This window comes from Octodon degus, unplaced genomic scaffold, assembly GCF_000260255.1.
Source record: "Octodon degus isolate 3935 unplaced genomic scaffold, OctDeg1.0 scaffold00085, whole genome shotgun sequence".
In the NCBI taxonomy this organism is placed as follows: domain Eukaryota; kingdom Metazoa; phylum Chordata; class Mammalia; order Rodentia; family Octodontidae; genus Octodon; species Octodon degus.
In genome coordinates, this window is record NW_004524661.1 from 5510153 (window position 1) to 5528576 (window position 18424).

Consider the following 18424-nt stretch of genomic DNA (forward strand, 5'->3'; position numbering starts at 1 on the left):
AGGAAAAAGCAGGACGGGATGCGTTTCCAAAGTGGCTATCCATCACAGCCAAAGGAAACGTTAGCTCTAGTTATCCAGCCCTTTCCTCTGAGTGTGTGCTTTCAGAGCACACAGTTCGGAAGTCTTACGGCATCTGTCCGTGTGGCAGGACTATTGAGACCCCCACGCCAACCTCGTTTACACTCTGTTGAGAGCAAACTCACAACCCACACTTCACATTTGAACCCACAGGTCCCTGCACCCAGCCTGTCTAGTGGTCTAGAGCCAGCACGGAGGAGGTAAAGATGGGCAGTGTCCTATGCTAAGATTAACCTCAGAATGTGAATGACCAAGAATACACATGAATACTCTAGGAAGGACATGGAAATTTTAGGTGATGAACTTAAAATGTTAAGGAATAAAATAGAATGGGGGAGTCTTAAGAACTGTAAGACATAGCGCATCCATTTGTAGCCATCAGGCTCAGGCTTCCAAAGGCCAGGAACAGATGCGGGCAGGTGCCCTATAAGTAAGGGAGGCTCTTCCTGGGAATACATGAAGGGAGGCAGGATGTTGTATAAGTAGAATTTGGCTCAAGGAGAAAAGAGAACTTTTAGTCTACAAATGAGGATTTTCTTTGCTCAGGTCTCAGTTGAAAAGATCTTGGTTTTCCCAATCCAAAGCTACCTTTAACTGGGATATCAAAGATAGGAGGAACTTACCAGAAAGAGTATTGCAGGGCCAAAGACCATCTCAGGAGAGGGGAGATTGCATTTCAGTTGTACTGTAGTGGTGAATCTTAGGAGAAGTCACAGGCTGTTCTCTACCTGTGTGTCTATAGAATTTTTCAGTAAACCACCCAACTTGGGCGATCACCTGGAGGTGACTTCCTTCACTTCTCCCTTCAGAGACTGTGTTCCCCACTCCTAGACTCACTTTCCCAGTTCCCTTTTGAATGTGATAGTCTAGCTGCAGCTTTTTAAATGGTATATAATTATTGACCGCAGTAAAAATTACTGGATGCTCCTTATGAGTTGCCTGTGTGATTTGTAGAAAGGAAAAATTTGTTAGTTCTAGGAGAGACACAGAGGAAGGGAGACTTCTCAAGAAATAGAGTAGAAGAAACCACAGCAACCTGACCCCATAATTGGAAGCCCATTTCCATCCAGAAGTTTGAGAGCAGATCTCATCCTTGCTAAGGGTCCCTGTGTGAATCTCCTCCCGATGGATACCATGGAGGGCTTCTGAAGGGGCTGATTTCCTGTGGAGCAGTTTGGCGAGTGTTAACACTGCATTCATCCCTATTTGATTTCTCTTCTAGCTCACTGTTCAGGCCTCCAAACCACTCAAGTGCCCTGACTCAACTGCCCCAAAGGAAGGGAAACTCACATTTACAGTCTCGACACAGCGTGTTCACAATAAAATCTGACCCTCAGCGAGTAACTATAACAAAATGGACAACTCCTCCCATGAGCACCCAGGCCCAGAATTAAATTCAGAGCCCTAAATGTGAGCTCCAGAGGAGCCTCTGGAAATCATCTCTTTCATGCCTTTGTTTTATGCAGAGGGATGTTTTAGCCCCGAGAAGTCAGAGCACAACATAGCAAGATCAAAGATCCCTTTAGCCACTTCTCCAGTAAATTGTTTCTTTCTTTGTTTCCACCAAGCCATATCATCTTAGGATGAAAACTCTTTTGCTGGCAAATTAAGAAGAGAAAATCACCCAATTTATTTTTCCATCCAGAGTGGCGCCTCTTGTTCTCAGTTCTGAAGTGTGTACAACGTCCTTATTTCCCTTGGCTGGAGCTGGGAGGAAGTGGAAACCCCCTGCAGTCTGACGTGGCCAGCTAAGTAGCAGTAGCTGCAGGGGAAAGCTTTGGACAAGGAAGCATCTAGAAGTAGATGCTCTCGAGTAGCACCGAGGTACCCAGGGAAGCGTCTCAGTGGGTTGTTCTGGCTTCTCCCCTTTGTTTTTCTGCCCTCTTCTTCTGATTCATACTTTTGGATTTACTCAGCTCAGTGAACTAATGTGGCCACCCCAAAGTGTCCTGGAAGACTAGGAAACATCACTACGAAGATGGTTGGCCCCTTCCTCTCAGCATTCCAGGCCATCCCTCCCTTTGGAGCCCACCCCACCAGGTGCCTAGGAGGGCATGGTCTCTGGTCACAGGTGTGTCTCCTTTCGCCCCCAGGGGAAGAGCCAGGCTTTTAGTCTCTCTTCCCGGAGAAGGAAAGGAAAGAACTAGTCTTTGTGAAGACCGAAGAGAAAAATGAACTTCTGTCCTGAAATGCAAATCTATGAGCTATCTGTTCCTCCATGCGGGCTACTGATGCAGAGGAGAGGCAGTGAAGTGGAAAATACAAAACAGTGGCTCATCCCACCACCTTTAATCTTGGGCTTTGGAGTCCAGCTGGTGAGTGCCCCTTGCATTGAGCTTACCAGCCCCCTTCTCTTTGTATACACAGATAATGTTTTGTTCCTGAGTGCAGAGCGATGCTCTGTGTCCCAGTTAAGAAGAACACACTTTAAATTTGCTACAAATAACCCTCAGAAGTAGGTGGATTAAGTCCCCTTAGTCCCCTTGCACTAGGATACAGTTTCTTTCACACCCATCCAGAGTTTTGTTTGCTGTCTCATACAGCCCCGGGGCTTCCCTCCTCTCCTACAGTGACATCGCAGAGAAACTACCCTCATCCCATGGTGGGCTAAGGAAGCTCCTCCTTGCCACGGGAAGAACGAGCTGCTTTCTTCAAACACTTACTCAACTGAGCTATCTCCCTGGCCCCTCTTCTTTTTCTCTTCTTTTTCCTTTTTGTCCCCGAGGTAGAATTCACATTATATGGAATTAACCATTTTCTTAAAACCAAAAAAAAGAACACATGAAATTTATACTTGTCTAAAGCATGGAAGTATTTGGCTCTGAACTCCCCACTTAAAAATGTACAATTCAGTGACATTTAGCACCTTCATGATGTTGTACAGCTAAAATATTAGTTGCAGAATATTTTCACCATTCCAAAGGAAAGCTCCATGCCATGAAGTGGTCCCTTTCTGTCCCCTATCGCTTTTCCCCCATCTTTGAAAATCACTCATCTGCTTTCTGTTTCTTTGAATTTACTTGTTCTAGACTTTTCATGTTAATGGAATCAAATGATAGGAAGTTTTTCATGCATGCATGCCTTCTTGCATTTCATATAATGTTTTCAAGGTCCATTGATTTTATAGTATGTACCAATGCTTCATTCTTTTTTAATGGCTGAACAATACTCCATTGTGTGTAAGTACCACAGTCTGTTTATCCACCCATCCACTGACACATATTTGGGTTGTTTCTGCCTTTTGGCCATTGTGAAAAATGATCCGATGAACAATTTGTACGCAAATTTTTGTTTGAACGCCTGTTTTCCATTCTTCTGGCCAGAAATGGAATTGTTGGTTCATATATTAACTTCTGGGGTAACACCAAACTTCTGGGGTAACACCACAGCTACACTGTTTTATAGTTTCCCCCTGCCTGCCCCCATGTTATAGGTGAGTTTTAACCAACCAGGATGATACCTATCTTAGTGGGTGTCACTCAAATATTATATGACCCCTAAGATTGTGTGCCCAGTGTCTCTCTTATGTGCCTGGCACTGTGGGGCAGGTAAGGCAGACAATATATATTTGCCCTCCTACCATTAATGAGGATGGGCATTCCTTATTCCTTAAAAGTAATGGTAAAGGAAAAAGAGATGCTGGATTTTTTTCTATAGTATTTCAATTCTGCACATTAACTCAATTGAATGTAGTTATCAGCGCTGCCCATGTTGCTGAGTTTTGATGCCCCTTTTTTCAGCAGTTAATTACAGGAGCCCTGATATCCCCCTTACACTGAGCTTACAAGACACACTTTAATTGGCTTCTGCTGCCACAAAGATACCTCTGAGTGATGCCTGGCTAATGGCCACTGACCCCCAACATCCAACTACACGGTGTAGTTAGAACTGCCCAGTAGTATCGGTTCCTGCAGCTTGAGCACCTTTGCAAGACAAATCGGTATCGCCACTGGGGGAGGATGTGCCCAGGGAAGACTGATTAAATCTGTGCAATTTACAACTTCTCCGGAGCAAAGAGAACTGTTCCTCTGGGTATGCCGTGCTCTTGCTGAAGAGGGCACTCAGCTGTCCCAACCTGGTTAGAAGGCCCCGGCCCGCTGGTCTCAGCAGGTGACCTGGAATTGCAGCATGCACTTGGGACACAGGCACTGTCCATGATCCTTGTCAACTGGAGTTAAAGTCAATCTGCTCTCTATAGCAAGCCTGAAGACACTCATGGGATCTAAGGGAGGGATACACGGGGTCATTTGGAGCACCACTGAGGGTGCTACCTTCTCCAGTTGTCTTCTGGATAAAAATGCTGACAGCCCAGTGAAAGTAACTGGATCCCAGTGACAGATGCCAAGAGCAGACCCTAGGGCTTTTCACCAGCCTCTTCCCAGCCCATACCACTTGCACGAAGTCCACACAACTGTACTAGTTTCTCTGTCTTTGCATTGCCAAAGCCAGAGAGAAGTGAAGGAGCTTGGTGAGTAGGCCTGAGGCTTCTCAGCCAGGAAGGTAGGTCTGAGCTCTCTCACTAAAGCTACAGAATCTCTGAGAACCTCAGTTTCCCCATGTGTTGTAGTCCTTCAGCTGTGAAGTCAACATTCGAACAAAGGGACAGAAAAACAATTGTGAGAATTCAGAGAGAGTAGTTCATTTGGTTTGTAGGTTTGTAGGAAAAGATTTCTTAAAGAGTGTATCCTGAGAAGAAGGCTTTCATGAATAAGGAGGAGTTCACCAATAGAGAAGGTGGGGGTCACTAAGTCAGGCCCAGGAACATGAAAACATGTGATACTTACATGGCATGGGGGGCTGCCATGGGACAGTGCAACGCTGAGGAGTCTGCTCCACTTCCGGTTTGGCAGCAGCATCAATAGTCATTAGGGGGGCCAGGGAGATAGCTCAGTAGAATAAGCACTTGCCTGGCAAATGCAAGAGCCTGAGTTCAATCCCCGGCTCCTCAAAATATAGATAGATAGTCATTAGGAGCATGGACAGACCTGTTTCAGCATCAAGTTCAGCACTTCCTTTCTTCTTCTGGAAGGCAGGGATTGCTGTAAGATTAAACTGACATAAAACATTTAAGACACTTAAATGATGAATAAGAGCTGTGTGCCCTCATTAACGTGGTTGTGATGGTGGTAACCGTGAGTTGTTACAGTTTATAACATGGTCCACAGGGAGTCTCTGAAGGGTTGCGGATAGATACAAGGATGTGAACCCTAGGAAGTCCTACAACAAAGGGGGTGCGGCATTTGACTATTTGGGGTGCTCGGTACATTACTTGATAATTATTACTTGGAAGTAGCCTTCAAGAAGTGGAATTAAATTTTGCAATTACCTTCTTCTAGTGGGCTTCTCTGTGAAATTACTAAGCTGTCCCTGCATTGCCAACATTTTTCCAGGGAGGGAAGATTTTGTATTTCCTTTGGTGTAGGATTTTAGCAGCTTCTCATATTCAACCTCCTAGAGCTGAAGAAGTAAGAAAAGTGTGTGAATCTGCACTGCTGCCCTCAGTCCAGAAAGAATATATTGAACATCTCAAATAATAGATTCTTTGGTCTGGGACAGAAAATGAAGGGATAAAGTGATACGTTTAAAATCACAGATAGGTCTGAGTAAGATGAATAGGAATGTTTTCTTAAGAATCTCATAAAAAGTCAATCTCAAGTCATATAACTTGGAGCTGCGAGAGAATTTAAAGATTATGGAAAAGCACATTCCTTTGTTTAATATTATTAGTTTTAAAGCAAACAAAATTAAGTAATGTCAGAAATACAAGTTCAGAGTGCATGCATTTCATTACTTTAATATTTAAAATTGCCTTTTGAGCTGAATGCTATTATCTCCATTTTACAGATGAATAAACTGAGATTCAGGGCATGGCTATGAATCACTTCATTCCCCCCGCTAGCTTTCTCATGAGAACTAAGCTTTCCATTTTATTTTTGAAATAGGCAGTAAATATTGTGAGCTTCTAAAGAGTTTATTAATATACAAATGGAAATGTGAATAAATTAAGGAAAATAGTAGTTAAATTAGGAGATCTGTGTGATTCTTTTAAAGTGAAGGTAGGTCTTTTAGTATCTAAGGAGGCAGTCCAGTGTGGCTGCCCTGTCAGGGAGAGACCCCAGGCTGGGCTGACACCACTCTGCTCAGCTGAGAGTGACAATGCTGATAGGTTTTTGGGCACATGAAAACCAGCAACTCACCTGAGCATTCACAGCTTATCTAAGAAAAAACACCTTCACTCTGACTTCTGCTCATTGGTCCTATTTACATGGCTGGAATAGTTTATCTATGTCCAATGAGTATTTTCTAAAACCCCAAGGGGTTTAAAGAAAAACAAAACCTCACTGCTTCACTATAGTATTTCATGGTTGATTTAGAAAAAGGAGTAAAAAAGCAGAGATGCAGGAGATAACTTTTCATGCCCATTAACAAAAGCACATTTCATCTTCAGCGTTTCTTACTCTTTCCTCCCTCTTGTGCCTTTGCAGCGGAGCCATAGATGGTTATCACTCAAGAGTGTAACTAGGGAAACCACAGACCTGCCCTAATCACTATGGAGACAGCCGTTTATGTGTCCAGCCTCTGAGTATTCATGACATTAGCAAGGCCAGTGAGTACAACACAGATACTACTTCTTAAAAACAATTCTAATTCCCAAGGGGGAAGCTTGAGGTATGCAGTAGAACAGTTCAGCTACTTTGGGGGCTCCCGTCCTTCTCACCAGAGAGGCACGGGAAGCCTATGTACTGAGGAGTCTTTAGAGCCAAGGTAACTGGAAACCGAGTTTATGAATCAATGGACATTTTAAGTTGTAAGAGATGGGTGGGGGTGATGTTCTGAGAATAAAACTATTCCAACAAACTCAGCCCCAGGAATGTAACAGAATAAAGAATCATTGCAAATTTTCCAGAATTGATGAGTTTCCTCTTATCCCAGGAAACTCATCGGATACATGAGTTCCAATGCTAAGCAGGTTCTGATATAAGGGTGTGACCACAAGACAGGCTGATCTTGAACGTAAATATGCATTGTGCATCCGTAAGCAAACTTTGCTTGGTCCCTTGGTCTAAAAGTTGCTAGACACCAAGTTGAGTTCTTTCTTCATGAATACAGAGTGTTTAGTTTGGTTTGCTTTTCTTTTTCTTTTGCTGGTTTTTCTTTTATTGGTTTACTGGTGGTTCTTTTACTTGTCTAAAAATGCATGGAAGTTGTTTCATATTTAAGCTTGCCTAGATGAAATGGTTTTACTCCCTCTCCATACCTATGCTGACTGATAAATTGGTTTGCAGATTTCCCACTTGCATTTTTTCAGCACAAATTCATTTGCCAAATGCCCAACATAGAGGAAAGTATGTAAACACAGAAGTGCAGTTATTGATATTTCCCAGCGATGTGTGAAGCTCCCTTTTATTCTCCAAGGTCTGGCCTGCCTCTTTGTTATAATCCATCATCAGTGTTTGCATTATTGCAGAGCTTGCTTTCAAGAGCGTCTACGGAAGAGGATGTAGTTATTACAGATGTTGAGTAAAAATATGATATACACTAAATAAGAGGCATTATGACGCTTCCCAAGCGGCAAAGTATGCATTCAAAAAAAACGGCTTGGTAAAAGCAACTCTTTAGTTGGGCATGCAGCACTCTGGGAAGCTGAGGCAGGAGCACCACAAGTTCAAAGCCCAACAGAGGCAATTTAGCAACTATAGAATCTGTCGCAAAATAGAGGCTGGTGATAGAGCTCAGTAAGAAAGCCCTAGGTTCAACCCACACTACCAGAAATAAATAAACAAACAGTTCAGTCCTAAGCAGGCTATTCTGATCAGAAAACTTAATTAACCTAGGACTCTATCCTTACAAAGTAGGTTTGGTGATTCAAATCTTTGGAGTGCTAACAAGCAATTATCTAAATATCTCTGTAAACATGCAGAGATTAAATGTCAAAGGTCCACAGAAGCTTCTTTTTCTAAGAAATGTTTATATTTACATGCATACAATAGGAAGATATTACACACAACTATGTATGTAGGAAAAACAGGCATAAAGTTGTCGGCTCTGTGGACAGGCATCTTTGCAGATACTTAAATAATTCATGGATCAGTAAACATATCTATATGCATGTATTCTTGGGCCTGGTAGACAAGTGTGCTAAATGTGCAAAATAATAGATTCACCTCCTTTTGTTCATTCGAGATGTCGTTTTAATGTGGAATTACAGTAGCTCCTTAATGATGAGAAGTAGTGACAATTCATTAGCAAATTGTGGCTTAGATCAAGTGTTTGATTTGCCTACAAAGTATGACCAGCACTCAATTATACGAAGTATATGCATTTCTTTTGAACATAATATTTCTTCCTTTTTCCTTTAAAATAGCATTGAGCTTTTATTATTTTTAAAGACCCCAGCCAGCAACAGATAAATGCTTTTATAGTTTATTCTTCAATAATGATTTTTTTTTAGAATGTTAAACTGTCGTTTAAAAAAAAATAAACATCAGAAGCACTACTACATTTCTTGTTTTCTGCTTAAAGGAAAACTGGACAATGGGGAGAAGGCTGGTCAAGGCTGCTTTGTGTTTTGTCCTCTGCCTTGTTTTATGAAAGCAGGAATTCCCTAAGTTTTCTTCTTATAATTGCAATCTTATATTTTCCTTGGTCTAGAAAAAAGGCACACCTCAAAATGGATGTGTATGAACATACGTATTTCATCAAAAACAAATTCAACTCAGTTTAGGTTTTAAAGTCCTTGTGTAGCTTTAAAGATAATGACATGTAACAAAATAGGATAGATACAGCTACCTTCTATTGACTCAATAGACGAAAGGTTTGTACTAATACTGTTTAGGCAAGGCATCATGTCTGCATGCATCTGGGTGCTTCTTGTCCTCTGAATAACTACCACAAAGATAGCAATATTCAATGTATTCATTATTGTAATTGTCCTACTTAAAGTGTTTTGAAACTGTTCCATTGCTATTTTTTCTCATTAAAATAAATTTTAGGGGCTGGGGAGTGGCTCAGTAGAATAAGTGCTTGCCTGGCAAGCACAAGGGCCTGAGTTCAACCCCCAGTTCTGCCAAAATAAATAAATAAATAAATAAATAAATAAATAAATAAATAAATTTTTTAAAAAAATTTTAAAAGATAATGACATGTGAAAACAACACAGTTAGGTAACTTTCTTCCAAACATTTTCAAAGGATATGGTACGCCTCACTCTTTACCCTGAATATGTAATACAGTGCCAGCTTCTAATAACACTCTAATCCTTTTCTGGATCTAATATTACAGTGATCTTTAGTTAAATGGTGGATTCTGTGATCATGAACTTGTTTTGGGTTTCTACTTAGGCTTCCCTTGTGCATTGCACGTGATTTTTGTGTAGGTAGTTATTGCAAAACTAGCAACTGATTTAACTCCAGAGGGTGCTCAGCTCAGCTGCTTCTCCCCCTTTGCACAAAAAGGACTGCAGCAATTCTAGCTGCCTGTCGTCCTAGAGCAAAAACGCTGCTGCTGAATGTGGGGCCCCTAGAGCAACAATGGCCTGAGGCTGTTGACACATCCATGTGACGGTACACTGGGGCCCCCAGAACATCTGGACATGATGGAGACAACTGGATGGATGGATCCGGGTATGCAAAACCTTGCATGTAGATTGCTAGTTGGGAATTCAACTTTTCTTCCAAATATTCAAAGCCTAATCCTAGACATGACTATTTCCTAAATATTTGTCATGGGGAATCCAATGTACTATTTAAATCCTGAAACTTTTTTATTTATCTTGGTTATTTCTTTTATGTTATTTTATTCTTTTTTTTTTTCAGCTTGGTTGTTGATGGGAGACAGCCTGTTTTAATATTATAAGGAAGGTTTTAAAACTTTTTTAAAGGATTTAGGTGAGCCTCAAATGTTAGAGCCACAAAAATATTTCTAATACATTTTAATTATTAAATCTGGACTTGTAATCAAAAGACATAAACTGTGATAATAGGAGTATATTGTGCTTAGGGATTGGGAATTCTTATAAAAGTGCTATCTCACTGTTTGCGGTCTATGGAGAGTAAGTCCTCACTTACGCTGGCTTTTCTCTCTGACTTGCTTATATTCTCAGAATATAAAAATACAGTAGTCAAAATGCCACTCTCGGGGAGTCTGCACTTAGTTCCTGAACAAGGATTCCTTTCTAAATAGACCCTTGTATCATTTTAGTACTCATTGTTTGCTGAAATCCGAGCTTCCCTAGGAAATTAGAGCAGTTAATTTAATATTGTGAAATGTTTGGGGGCATCTTGCCTTATTCAGAGATAGGGGCGTATAAATCAAATTGGGGATTCTGTATAAAGCAGAGGATAATAAAAGTTGCCTCCAAAAAAGAATGAGCTTTTGTTGCTCGGCTTCATCCTGGCCCCACTGCATTCTCTTTTGATTCCACGACTCCTTCTTGGGTCACCACTCTGGGCTTCAGAAAGATGGAGCACCTGGAGGACTGAGCCACTGAGGACTACAGTGAATCCTCAGTCATTTTTTATTATTCAAAGAAGGGCCTTGGGGCTCCCTCAAGGGTGGGGTTGCTCGGGGCTTAGCACTTTCCCCTGTGTAGTTCCATCTCAGCCTGGACAGTTTCACTAGAAGTATCATTCTACGTGTGCCAGTGCCTGGGAATTACCTGGCATCTGGGCACCAGGGTGAGCTTTATTCTGAGGAAGAGGGACTCTACAGCAGTGAGAAGTATATTTGTGTTGCCAAGGAAAAATAGAAGAAGGAGAGCCCAGCTCTGTCTGCTCACACGTCCAGCGCTGTTTTTTTACCATGACTCCAGAGTGATTGTGTGCTTGGTGCGGTATGTGCAGTGGGCTTTTTTTCATTTGACTCTTTTTTTTCACAGAAAAACATTCATTTTATTCAAACAAAAAGAAAAAATCATAATTTACATCATGCCAATAATTTATAATTGATAATTATAATCTAGATTATAAGAAACATATTTGAGTAAATTCCATTTTAATAATCTCAAATTGGAGATTGAAAATAGTTTTCTTGATTTGCTCTTAAAACTATAATAAATATCAATCTTGGTTAAAAATATTAATCAATATTCCCAGGGACCAAAAAAAGAAGTTTTGCTAGAGATGTGGTTGATATAACTGGGTGAGAGAAAACAGAAAGATTAGAAAGAAATAAAGCTTTCTTCTTATTCCCAGATAATATTTGGGACACAGTAGCAAAGGCAAATCTTTATTTATTTAAAGTCGCAATGTGGGCACATCAGCTGCCAGAAACACACTACGGAGTCAAATGCTTTGGCCTCGACTCCAGAAAGTTCTCAGTGTGCTTAGTACCACCCGACACTGTGGCCCTCAAAGAGGGGTTGGGCTCGTGTTTATCTTGCCTCTCCTTTCCTGTGCTTCAAGACTAACTTTGAAGTCTCTGAGCTGTCATTTGGAAAGAAAAGAAAGCCTGCGGGAGCTGAGAGCGTGTTTACTTTGTTTTAGGGACCAAGTGTATTTGCGTAAGAAATCAGGAATGACAGTGGACTATCAGTTGGGTTTTGTGTGAGCACTCTGAGCTCCGTGCTACGGAGATACAAAAGCTGAAGAGTGGAGTACATCTGGGGTGCTTCTCATGGCCCAATGAACCCCCCAAAGGCACATCCCCGTAGATCCTCACAGGGGATGACTGTCAAGGCTGGGGCACAATTTCTGTTTGGTTTAGCTATGGTTAGGATGAAAGGAGACCAGCTCAGATATAATAAATATCTCCTAGGAAAGCACATTTCAGCATAAATATTTTAAATTTTGATACATTTTGTATGCGTTAAAATAAGCTATAAAATACACCCACAGAGGGGCTTACATTACAGCTCGGTTTTCCCCATTTCACATAAACGAGATGTCAATGTGTGCCACTCGATGAAAATATTTAAACATCGAGTAATTAATAATGTCATAGATGTCTCTGCTTTTAGCCTTAAAATGTTTGGGTCTTCCCAAAGGCACTTCTTGCACACCACTCCAGGGTCTTAGGCTGCAGGATTGTGATGGAAGGCTAAGTAGTGGAATTTTCAGATCTCTGGCTCACCTCCTGCTGCCTCCCCTGTTTGTCCTCATTCCACCATTGTGTTTTTCCTCTTCTTTCTATGACTTTCTGGTTTAGCGTGAAGATTCCACATTTTTTCATGCAAAATTCTGTATATGTAGTTTTCTATTTAGTTTCTGGTGCTCTGAAAATGAAAAACAAGAGAACATGCTCCTCAAATCCACAAATAAACAACAATAAATAATGGCAAAGACTTCTCTGGAATGCGTGCAAAAGCAGGTGTGCTAATGCCGTGTCTCCACACACACACACACCCCACCGACTTCCCAATATGATGACTTAGATACTTTTCTACTTCGGCAAGTAGTGCCATTTTGCCGAATTCAGCATGTTCATTGAATAATTTTTTGGATCCAAAAGCCAATTTTACTGCATTTCTGCTTGGTAAGGTTTGGTAGCCTTGGCATGGGGGGGGTGTTGATTCGTTGGCCTTTAAATTGATGATAACTCTAGAATCTGGGCAGCACTACTAGACTGTCTTAATAGAGTCTCTGCAGGGAATCAGCAGTCCCTGTGCCACCCAAAACCCACAGGAAGAACACAGCAAATCCATCCTGAGTATGCTCTGGAAGAATTAGGGGCAGGAAGGTCTCAGTGGAATCCACGTATGTGGGCGTCAGACAGAACTCAGACACTAGGTGTAGAACTCGTCGATCTAAAGTGTGTTTTTGCTTCTTAGAAATGTGCCGCTCTTTATTTCTTAATTCTGAGCATCTACATTTTGTATTGTTAATTCTATTAGGATGATACAATTGCCCCAATGTTGTGACAGAACTTGTAATAACACTCAACGTTGTAGCAATTTTAGGTGTTTCATTTGTGTGCATTTGTACGATCCCACATCTATTGGTGTTTTCAATGAAAACACTTTCGTTTCACTTCTATCTTTCTCTGGTAAGAAAGTGAAGCCTTCCATTCATGTTCCTCGCTGTTATTGGAAGCATCTTCTATAAAGACTTACCTTGGCATAGATAAACACAAGGTACAAATGTGAATTCCGGCCACAGGAAGTCCTTCCACCTGAGAGGGACTCAATTTTTCTGCGGGGGGGGGGGGGGGGGAAAGAGCCTCTATAAAGGAGTTTGTTTTGCTTCTTTACTGCTGTCCTACTATTCTTAACCTGCCCCATCCGAAGGCCATGGTGTGTTCTACCATAGATATTACAGTGTTAATAATAATTTTCTTTGTTGCTTTTTTAGGAATTAAATGTTACATATAATATATGATTTTAGGTTAGTAAATATCCTGACTTTTTTCCATCATATATAGTATGTACATAGAGAAAATTGTATCCACTTGTTATGTATGAACTAAAATACCCCATTCCGTAACTGGAATGTGTATTAGTCAAGTCATCTTTTAAAAAGACATTATTTTCCTGTGCAGAGGATGGAAAGGAAAAAAAAAAAAAAAGGATGCTTGAAATAGGTGCATTTAATTCTCCCCAATTTAAATGTAAGTGGTACATCTTTAAGGCAATAACGATACTCCTTTCTCTCCCCCTTCATGAATGCTTCTATCAATGAATTTCTTTAACGTTGATGATGGTTGGTGCAGTTTGAGGGAATCTGTAGTTAGTCAGAAAATGCTTCAGTAGAATGACCTACCAGATGGGCCCCATAACAATGCATGGAGACATCAAACCACCACAGACATTTGGTGCTTAGAATAATAAAAAGACTATAAAATTAGATTAGTTGAGTCTAATTTGGAATTGGTATATTCCCTATGCACCCTCACCGCTCTTGGGCAGATAAAGCCTTGAGATTTAGCGCTGTGTCAGAGCAGAAAGACTGCAACTTCCAGTAAAAGGGAGACGAGGGAGAGAGGAAAAAGCATTCTGGGAGGTCGCGGAGGGCAGAGCAGTGACCTCCAATGATTTACAGGCCTTTAGCTTAATGAAATTGTTTCAGTGACATGACGGTAAGAGCTCGTAATGGATTGGATGCCCTAATGTAATGAAATTACTCCCTTCTGCCTAAAAAAAAAAAAAAATGCGCAATTAATATTTACTGAGACCTGACAGCCTTTGGTACGCTCGTCTGTGTAGTTCTCTCAGACAGTCAGAGAGGAGAGACAGAGCAGCGTGGCAGACAGGCTGGCTCTGCACGAGCTCCTGGCAGGGATGAGCAGAGCCCGCAAGAGGGTGGAGGGACAGGCGCTCGGTGGCCAGGGACGCCCGGCCCGGCTGCCCAGCCCCTCGGCTCTGCCCCTGCTCAGCCTTCACGCTCTCCCTTGCTTTTCACAGGCAACTGGACAACAACCACATCAGCTGCATTGAAGATGGAGCCTTCCGAGCGCTGCGCGATCTGGAGATCCTGTGAGTTGATTTTGCGACCGCTGCCTTGTGTGTGCGTGCGTGTGTACGGAGTGTGCTGTGTCGGGAGGAGAGGGGGGATGTGCGTACAGGGGGCTCTGTGTGGGTGCGTTGCTGGGTCTTCTACTGCAGTGCTATTAAACTGGGAACCGGGAGAACCCTCTGGCTCACCTTGGCCAAAGTGTTTGCAGGCAGCAAAGTGTGATTTCTCACCTCCCACAAGCTGGGGTCCCTGCTAATTAAGTCTCAATTGAGTCATTTCTCCCCCGTGCTCTGGCGCGTTTGTTGCCGGGTGAGACAGATGGGCTGGAGTGGCCCCCAGCATCTGCTAGTGCATCAGGGAGAGACAGGTTACAGGTCTGGGGCCAATGAGAGGGTGAGTGCCAGAGAGTCAGTTGGAATTAGCCAGGATCAGAAAGGGACCCCGGCACAGGGCAAGGGGGAAATGGCAACCGGCAGCCTGGAATCTTGGAATCTCGTCTCGGGTTCAAATTCAAACTTTAAGCCGCAACCTTAAAGTGGCAGGGGGAAAAAGAGGCGAAGAGGTGCCCTTCCCCGTGATGACAGCCTGCACACTTTGTCTAGAAAACATAGATGGCTATCTTCTGTGTCCCAGATCTTTAAATGTTCTAACTAAGGAAACCTGATTTCTTGGGGGGAAAGTCAGTGAGGAGTTATCCTGGGGTCATTCAAACTAAAGTTGGGTTGTGTAAGAAAACCTGATTGCTGTCACCAGCAGCCGACACTTCTCGCTGTCCTCCAGGGAGGAAGCAGTAAAGAAAGCAGAGTAGAACTTGTGTTAGAGGGAGGTGTGTGCTTCAGTCCCATTTCTGCCCCTAATTAGCAGAGTGACCTTGGGGAAGTCTCTTCGGCTCTCAGAGCCTCAGTTTTCTCCTGTGTAAAACAACAGGCTTGGTTCCACTGTCTTGGGAGAGACGCCTTCTTTTTCAAATTTCTGCAATGGCCATTATAATAGTACAATTCCAGCCAGTGGGTGATAAGAGAGTAGGGTTTGTTCAGCGTCCTTTGAAACTAAAAAATTACACAGTCACAGGTTTTTCGGTGTCTGATTCCAGCAGAGTGAATGAATAAACACCAAATAAATACATGAATGAATACATGAAAATGTCCCTTAGTACACAAAGGAAAGAGAGAAAGGACCTCCCTTCACCTTCCCTTTCACCTGGCCCTGAAGACATGAGCAGAGGTGAGAAAGAGCCCCTCCACCTTGTCTGAGAGAAAGGTTACTGTACTGAGAGGAATTACAGGGAAATAAAAGGGGATGGTGATGCTGCAGGCTACCTGAAATCAGAGGACAGCTGAGAATTCCCAGTACAGAAAAGGCACAATCCACAGCCAGAGGAAGTCAGGTTGTCATTCCTGAGATGGATAGGCTCTCCTCACCCAAACTCCGGCCCTGGAACCAGCAATAAATGCATGTCTACGTGGGAGAGCGTGCCAACCCCAGATGAGTAACCTTGGACTTCTCTTATGGGAAGCCTGCGGCTGAAGAGGGTAGGCATGATTTTCCCTGCCTTTGAAAAGAGGCTGTGTAGAAAGGGTTGCTAGATACATACCACCTTACTTCCGCTGGCAGTGAGAATGACAAAGATAACAAAATTCCTTAGGAAGAAACCAGGAAATAGAAGTCACCAAGTGCCATGAAACGGCTGCGACAACCTGTCAGCCTTCGGGTTTGTGGTATGTGCTGAGAGTGGTAGTTTCTCCCCTCCCCCTGGTGAGCAGGCAGCCTGGGGTGAAGAGAGGGCTTTGCTGTTAGGCTCACCTGCATGGGGAAGCCCAGAAGTATAAGACTCGCTTGGGTCAAGCTTCTTAAGCCTCTTTGAAACTTCCTCACCTTTGAGAAGGTGACAGCTTATGCGCTACAGAGGGGCAACTGTAAATTGTCATCCTTTCTCCTCCCCTGACTTTCTCTTATCCTGCCCTCATCCCTTGCTCAGGACACAACTGGACCACTCCTCACCACTCAGATGTTTACTAGAAAAAAAAATGGATGTCCAGTTTAGCAGCTGTCTCCAAGTTAGAGCTCAGAAATCTGGGCTCAAAATCATAATAATGATGATAATAATGACAAAAGTTCATTCCCCCATCATTGCAAAGAGCCCACAGGACTGGATTGGTTTGTCTTCTCATTTCCAAGCAAAGCCAGATCAATAGCTTTGTCTTAAAGATGCTCTCATTTGGCTTCACATGGCTAAGTACTTAAAATTAATCATAATCAGTTATTCCATGGGTTTTTAATTTACAGCCGAGGCACACAGCTTTGGAACTACCCATCTTAATGGTGAGCCACTCTGAAATTGGCTGGAGCTGACATCTCCATTTAAAGTGCCTCCCCCAACACGGGCCAGACCTTCTGAATCGACACATTGACTTTTTATAATACTTCTCTGTAATCACAATTTAGTCACCAGAAAGAAGCTTGGTGATGTAACAGTAAGTAGGACACAAGCGAAGGCATCACACAGTAACTTAAATTTCTCAGAGGTATGCGGGGAGGATATTTAAAACCCCCCATCCCTAAAAAGGTCATTTGTAAGCAGCTAAAGTTTAGAATTTACAAATTAAGACTCTAATAGTTGAGGAGTGGTTGTTCTCTGACATTGGGCGGAATACCGCACAAACGCTGGCTCGTGATATTCTCATGCAGAGCTCTCAAACTTAAGGAAGGTTCATGGGTATCAATTCTTTGTGGAAATATTACACCCATGATAATCCCATTGTTTTGTTCTTCCTGTGGCTGGAAACACCCTAAAATTTTCTTCCATCAAGACTGGGGTTGATTTCACTGATGGCATTGAACAAGGACTTGGGGGGTGAGTCTGGGGAGGACCCTCAGTCAGTGAGGAGGAGAACTGAACAGTGCGGGCCAGAAAGGACTGAACTCTGCCCACCTCACCTTCATTGTTGGCCATGCTTGGTAGAGAAATATCCAGCATAACATATAACAGACAAGGACAGGAGCTTCCACTCTCCCCTTTCCTGGGAGCCAGTAAGGGATATAAGAAAGTATATGGTACAGGTGAAGCTTCCCAAGGTTCCCATGCTGTCACAGGGGACAGAGAAGAAAGAAAATGCTAAGGGTCCCAGTGGTGTGCCCTGTATAACAACTAGCGCTTTACGCCTCTTTGCCTGTCCACAACCTGCCCATGGAGCTGCCATTGCCTTTCGCCTCTTTTACAGCCCTAACCCACTGCAGAGAAGCCAAGGAATGACCTAACTAATGAAAAGCACAGTTCGTGTGATTAACCCTTGCGCCAGACCAACTCTTTGATCTGGGTTGCAAAAGCTGTCATGGTGCCCTGCTCCCCTGAGGCAGGGCCAGAATGCACTGCACAACGGTATGAGCTGGCCTTCAAGAACTGGACCGGGCCAGCTCGCAGTGCCTCCTGCTGCTGCCTTCCAAAGCTGCAAAACTAGCTTTGTTTTTCCACTGACCCAGGTAATGGGTCCCCCCAAAGTGGAAGGTAAATCCACTTGCAGGAGAAAGGAAATTATCCTGCTTTTTCACCAGCTGGCTTTGTAGTTTTCAGACATGATTTAGTCTCACCTCTAGCACAGTGGACTTCGGCACTCGATGTTTAGGAGCTCTTTATTCCAGATAACCCCACCAAAAATATAACCTTAAAGTTTTGGCATTGAGGGTTCTTAGTGTAAGGGGCCAGCACTTTGGGAAGCAAACCCTGTCTGTTACCCCAGTGATTGCCCTCTCATTCCTCCCCGTTTTGTACATTTGGTGATTCACACACTCGCTTTCCTCCAAGTAAGTCATGCTTGTACTGCAGCTGCATGTGCCAAGACTGCATTCCCAGCTTCGCGGGGCCGGGAATAAGGTGATTGCGCTCTGAGCCGTGAGTTTCTAGCCGCCGCCAGCTCAACTGTGAGCACGGCCAGATGTTTCACCAGTTTTACCAGAGTCCT

The 18424-nt window shown here is 43.0% G+C and overlaps 1 protein-coding gene across 1 annotated transcript in view; it reads left to right on the top strand.

The window, feature by feature from the left end:
• The window catches only part of Slit3 (slit guidance ligand 3), a 621317-nt gene that overhangs the window by 432801 nt on the left and 170092 nt on the right, over window positions 1–18424 (top strand). The window contains exon 6 of the mRNA XM_004637040.1: window positions 14414–14485. Within this exon, the coding sequence (XP_004637097.1) occupies window positions 14414–14485 (72 nt within the window). The remainder of the gene's footprint in view (window positions 1–14413; window positions 14486–18424) is intronic.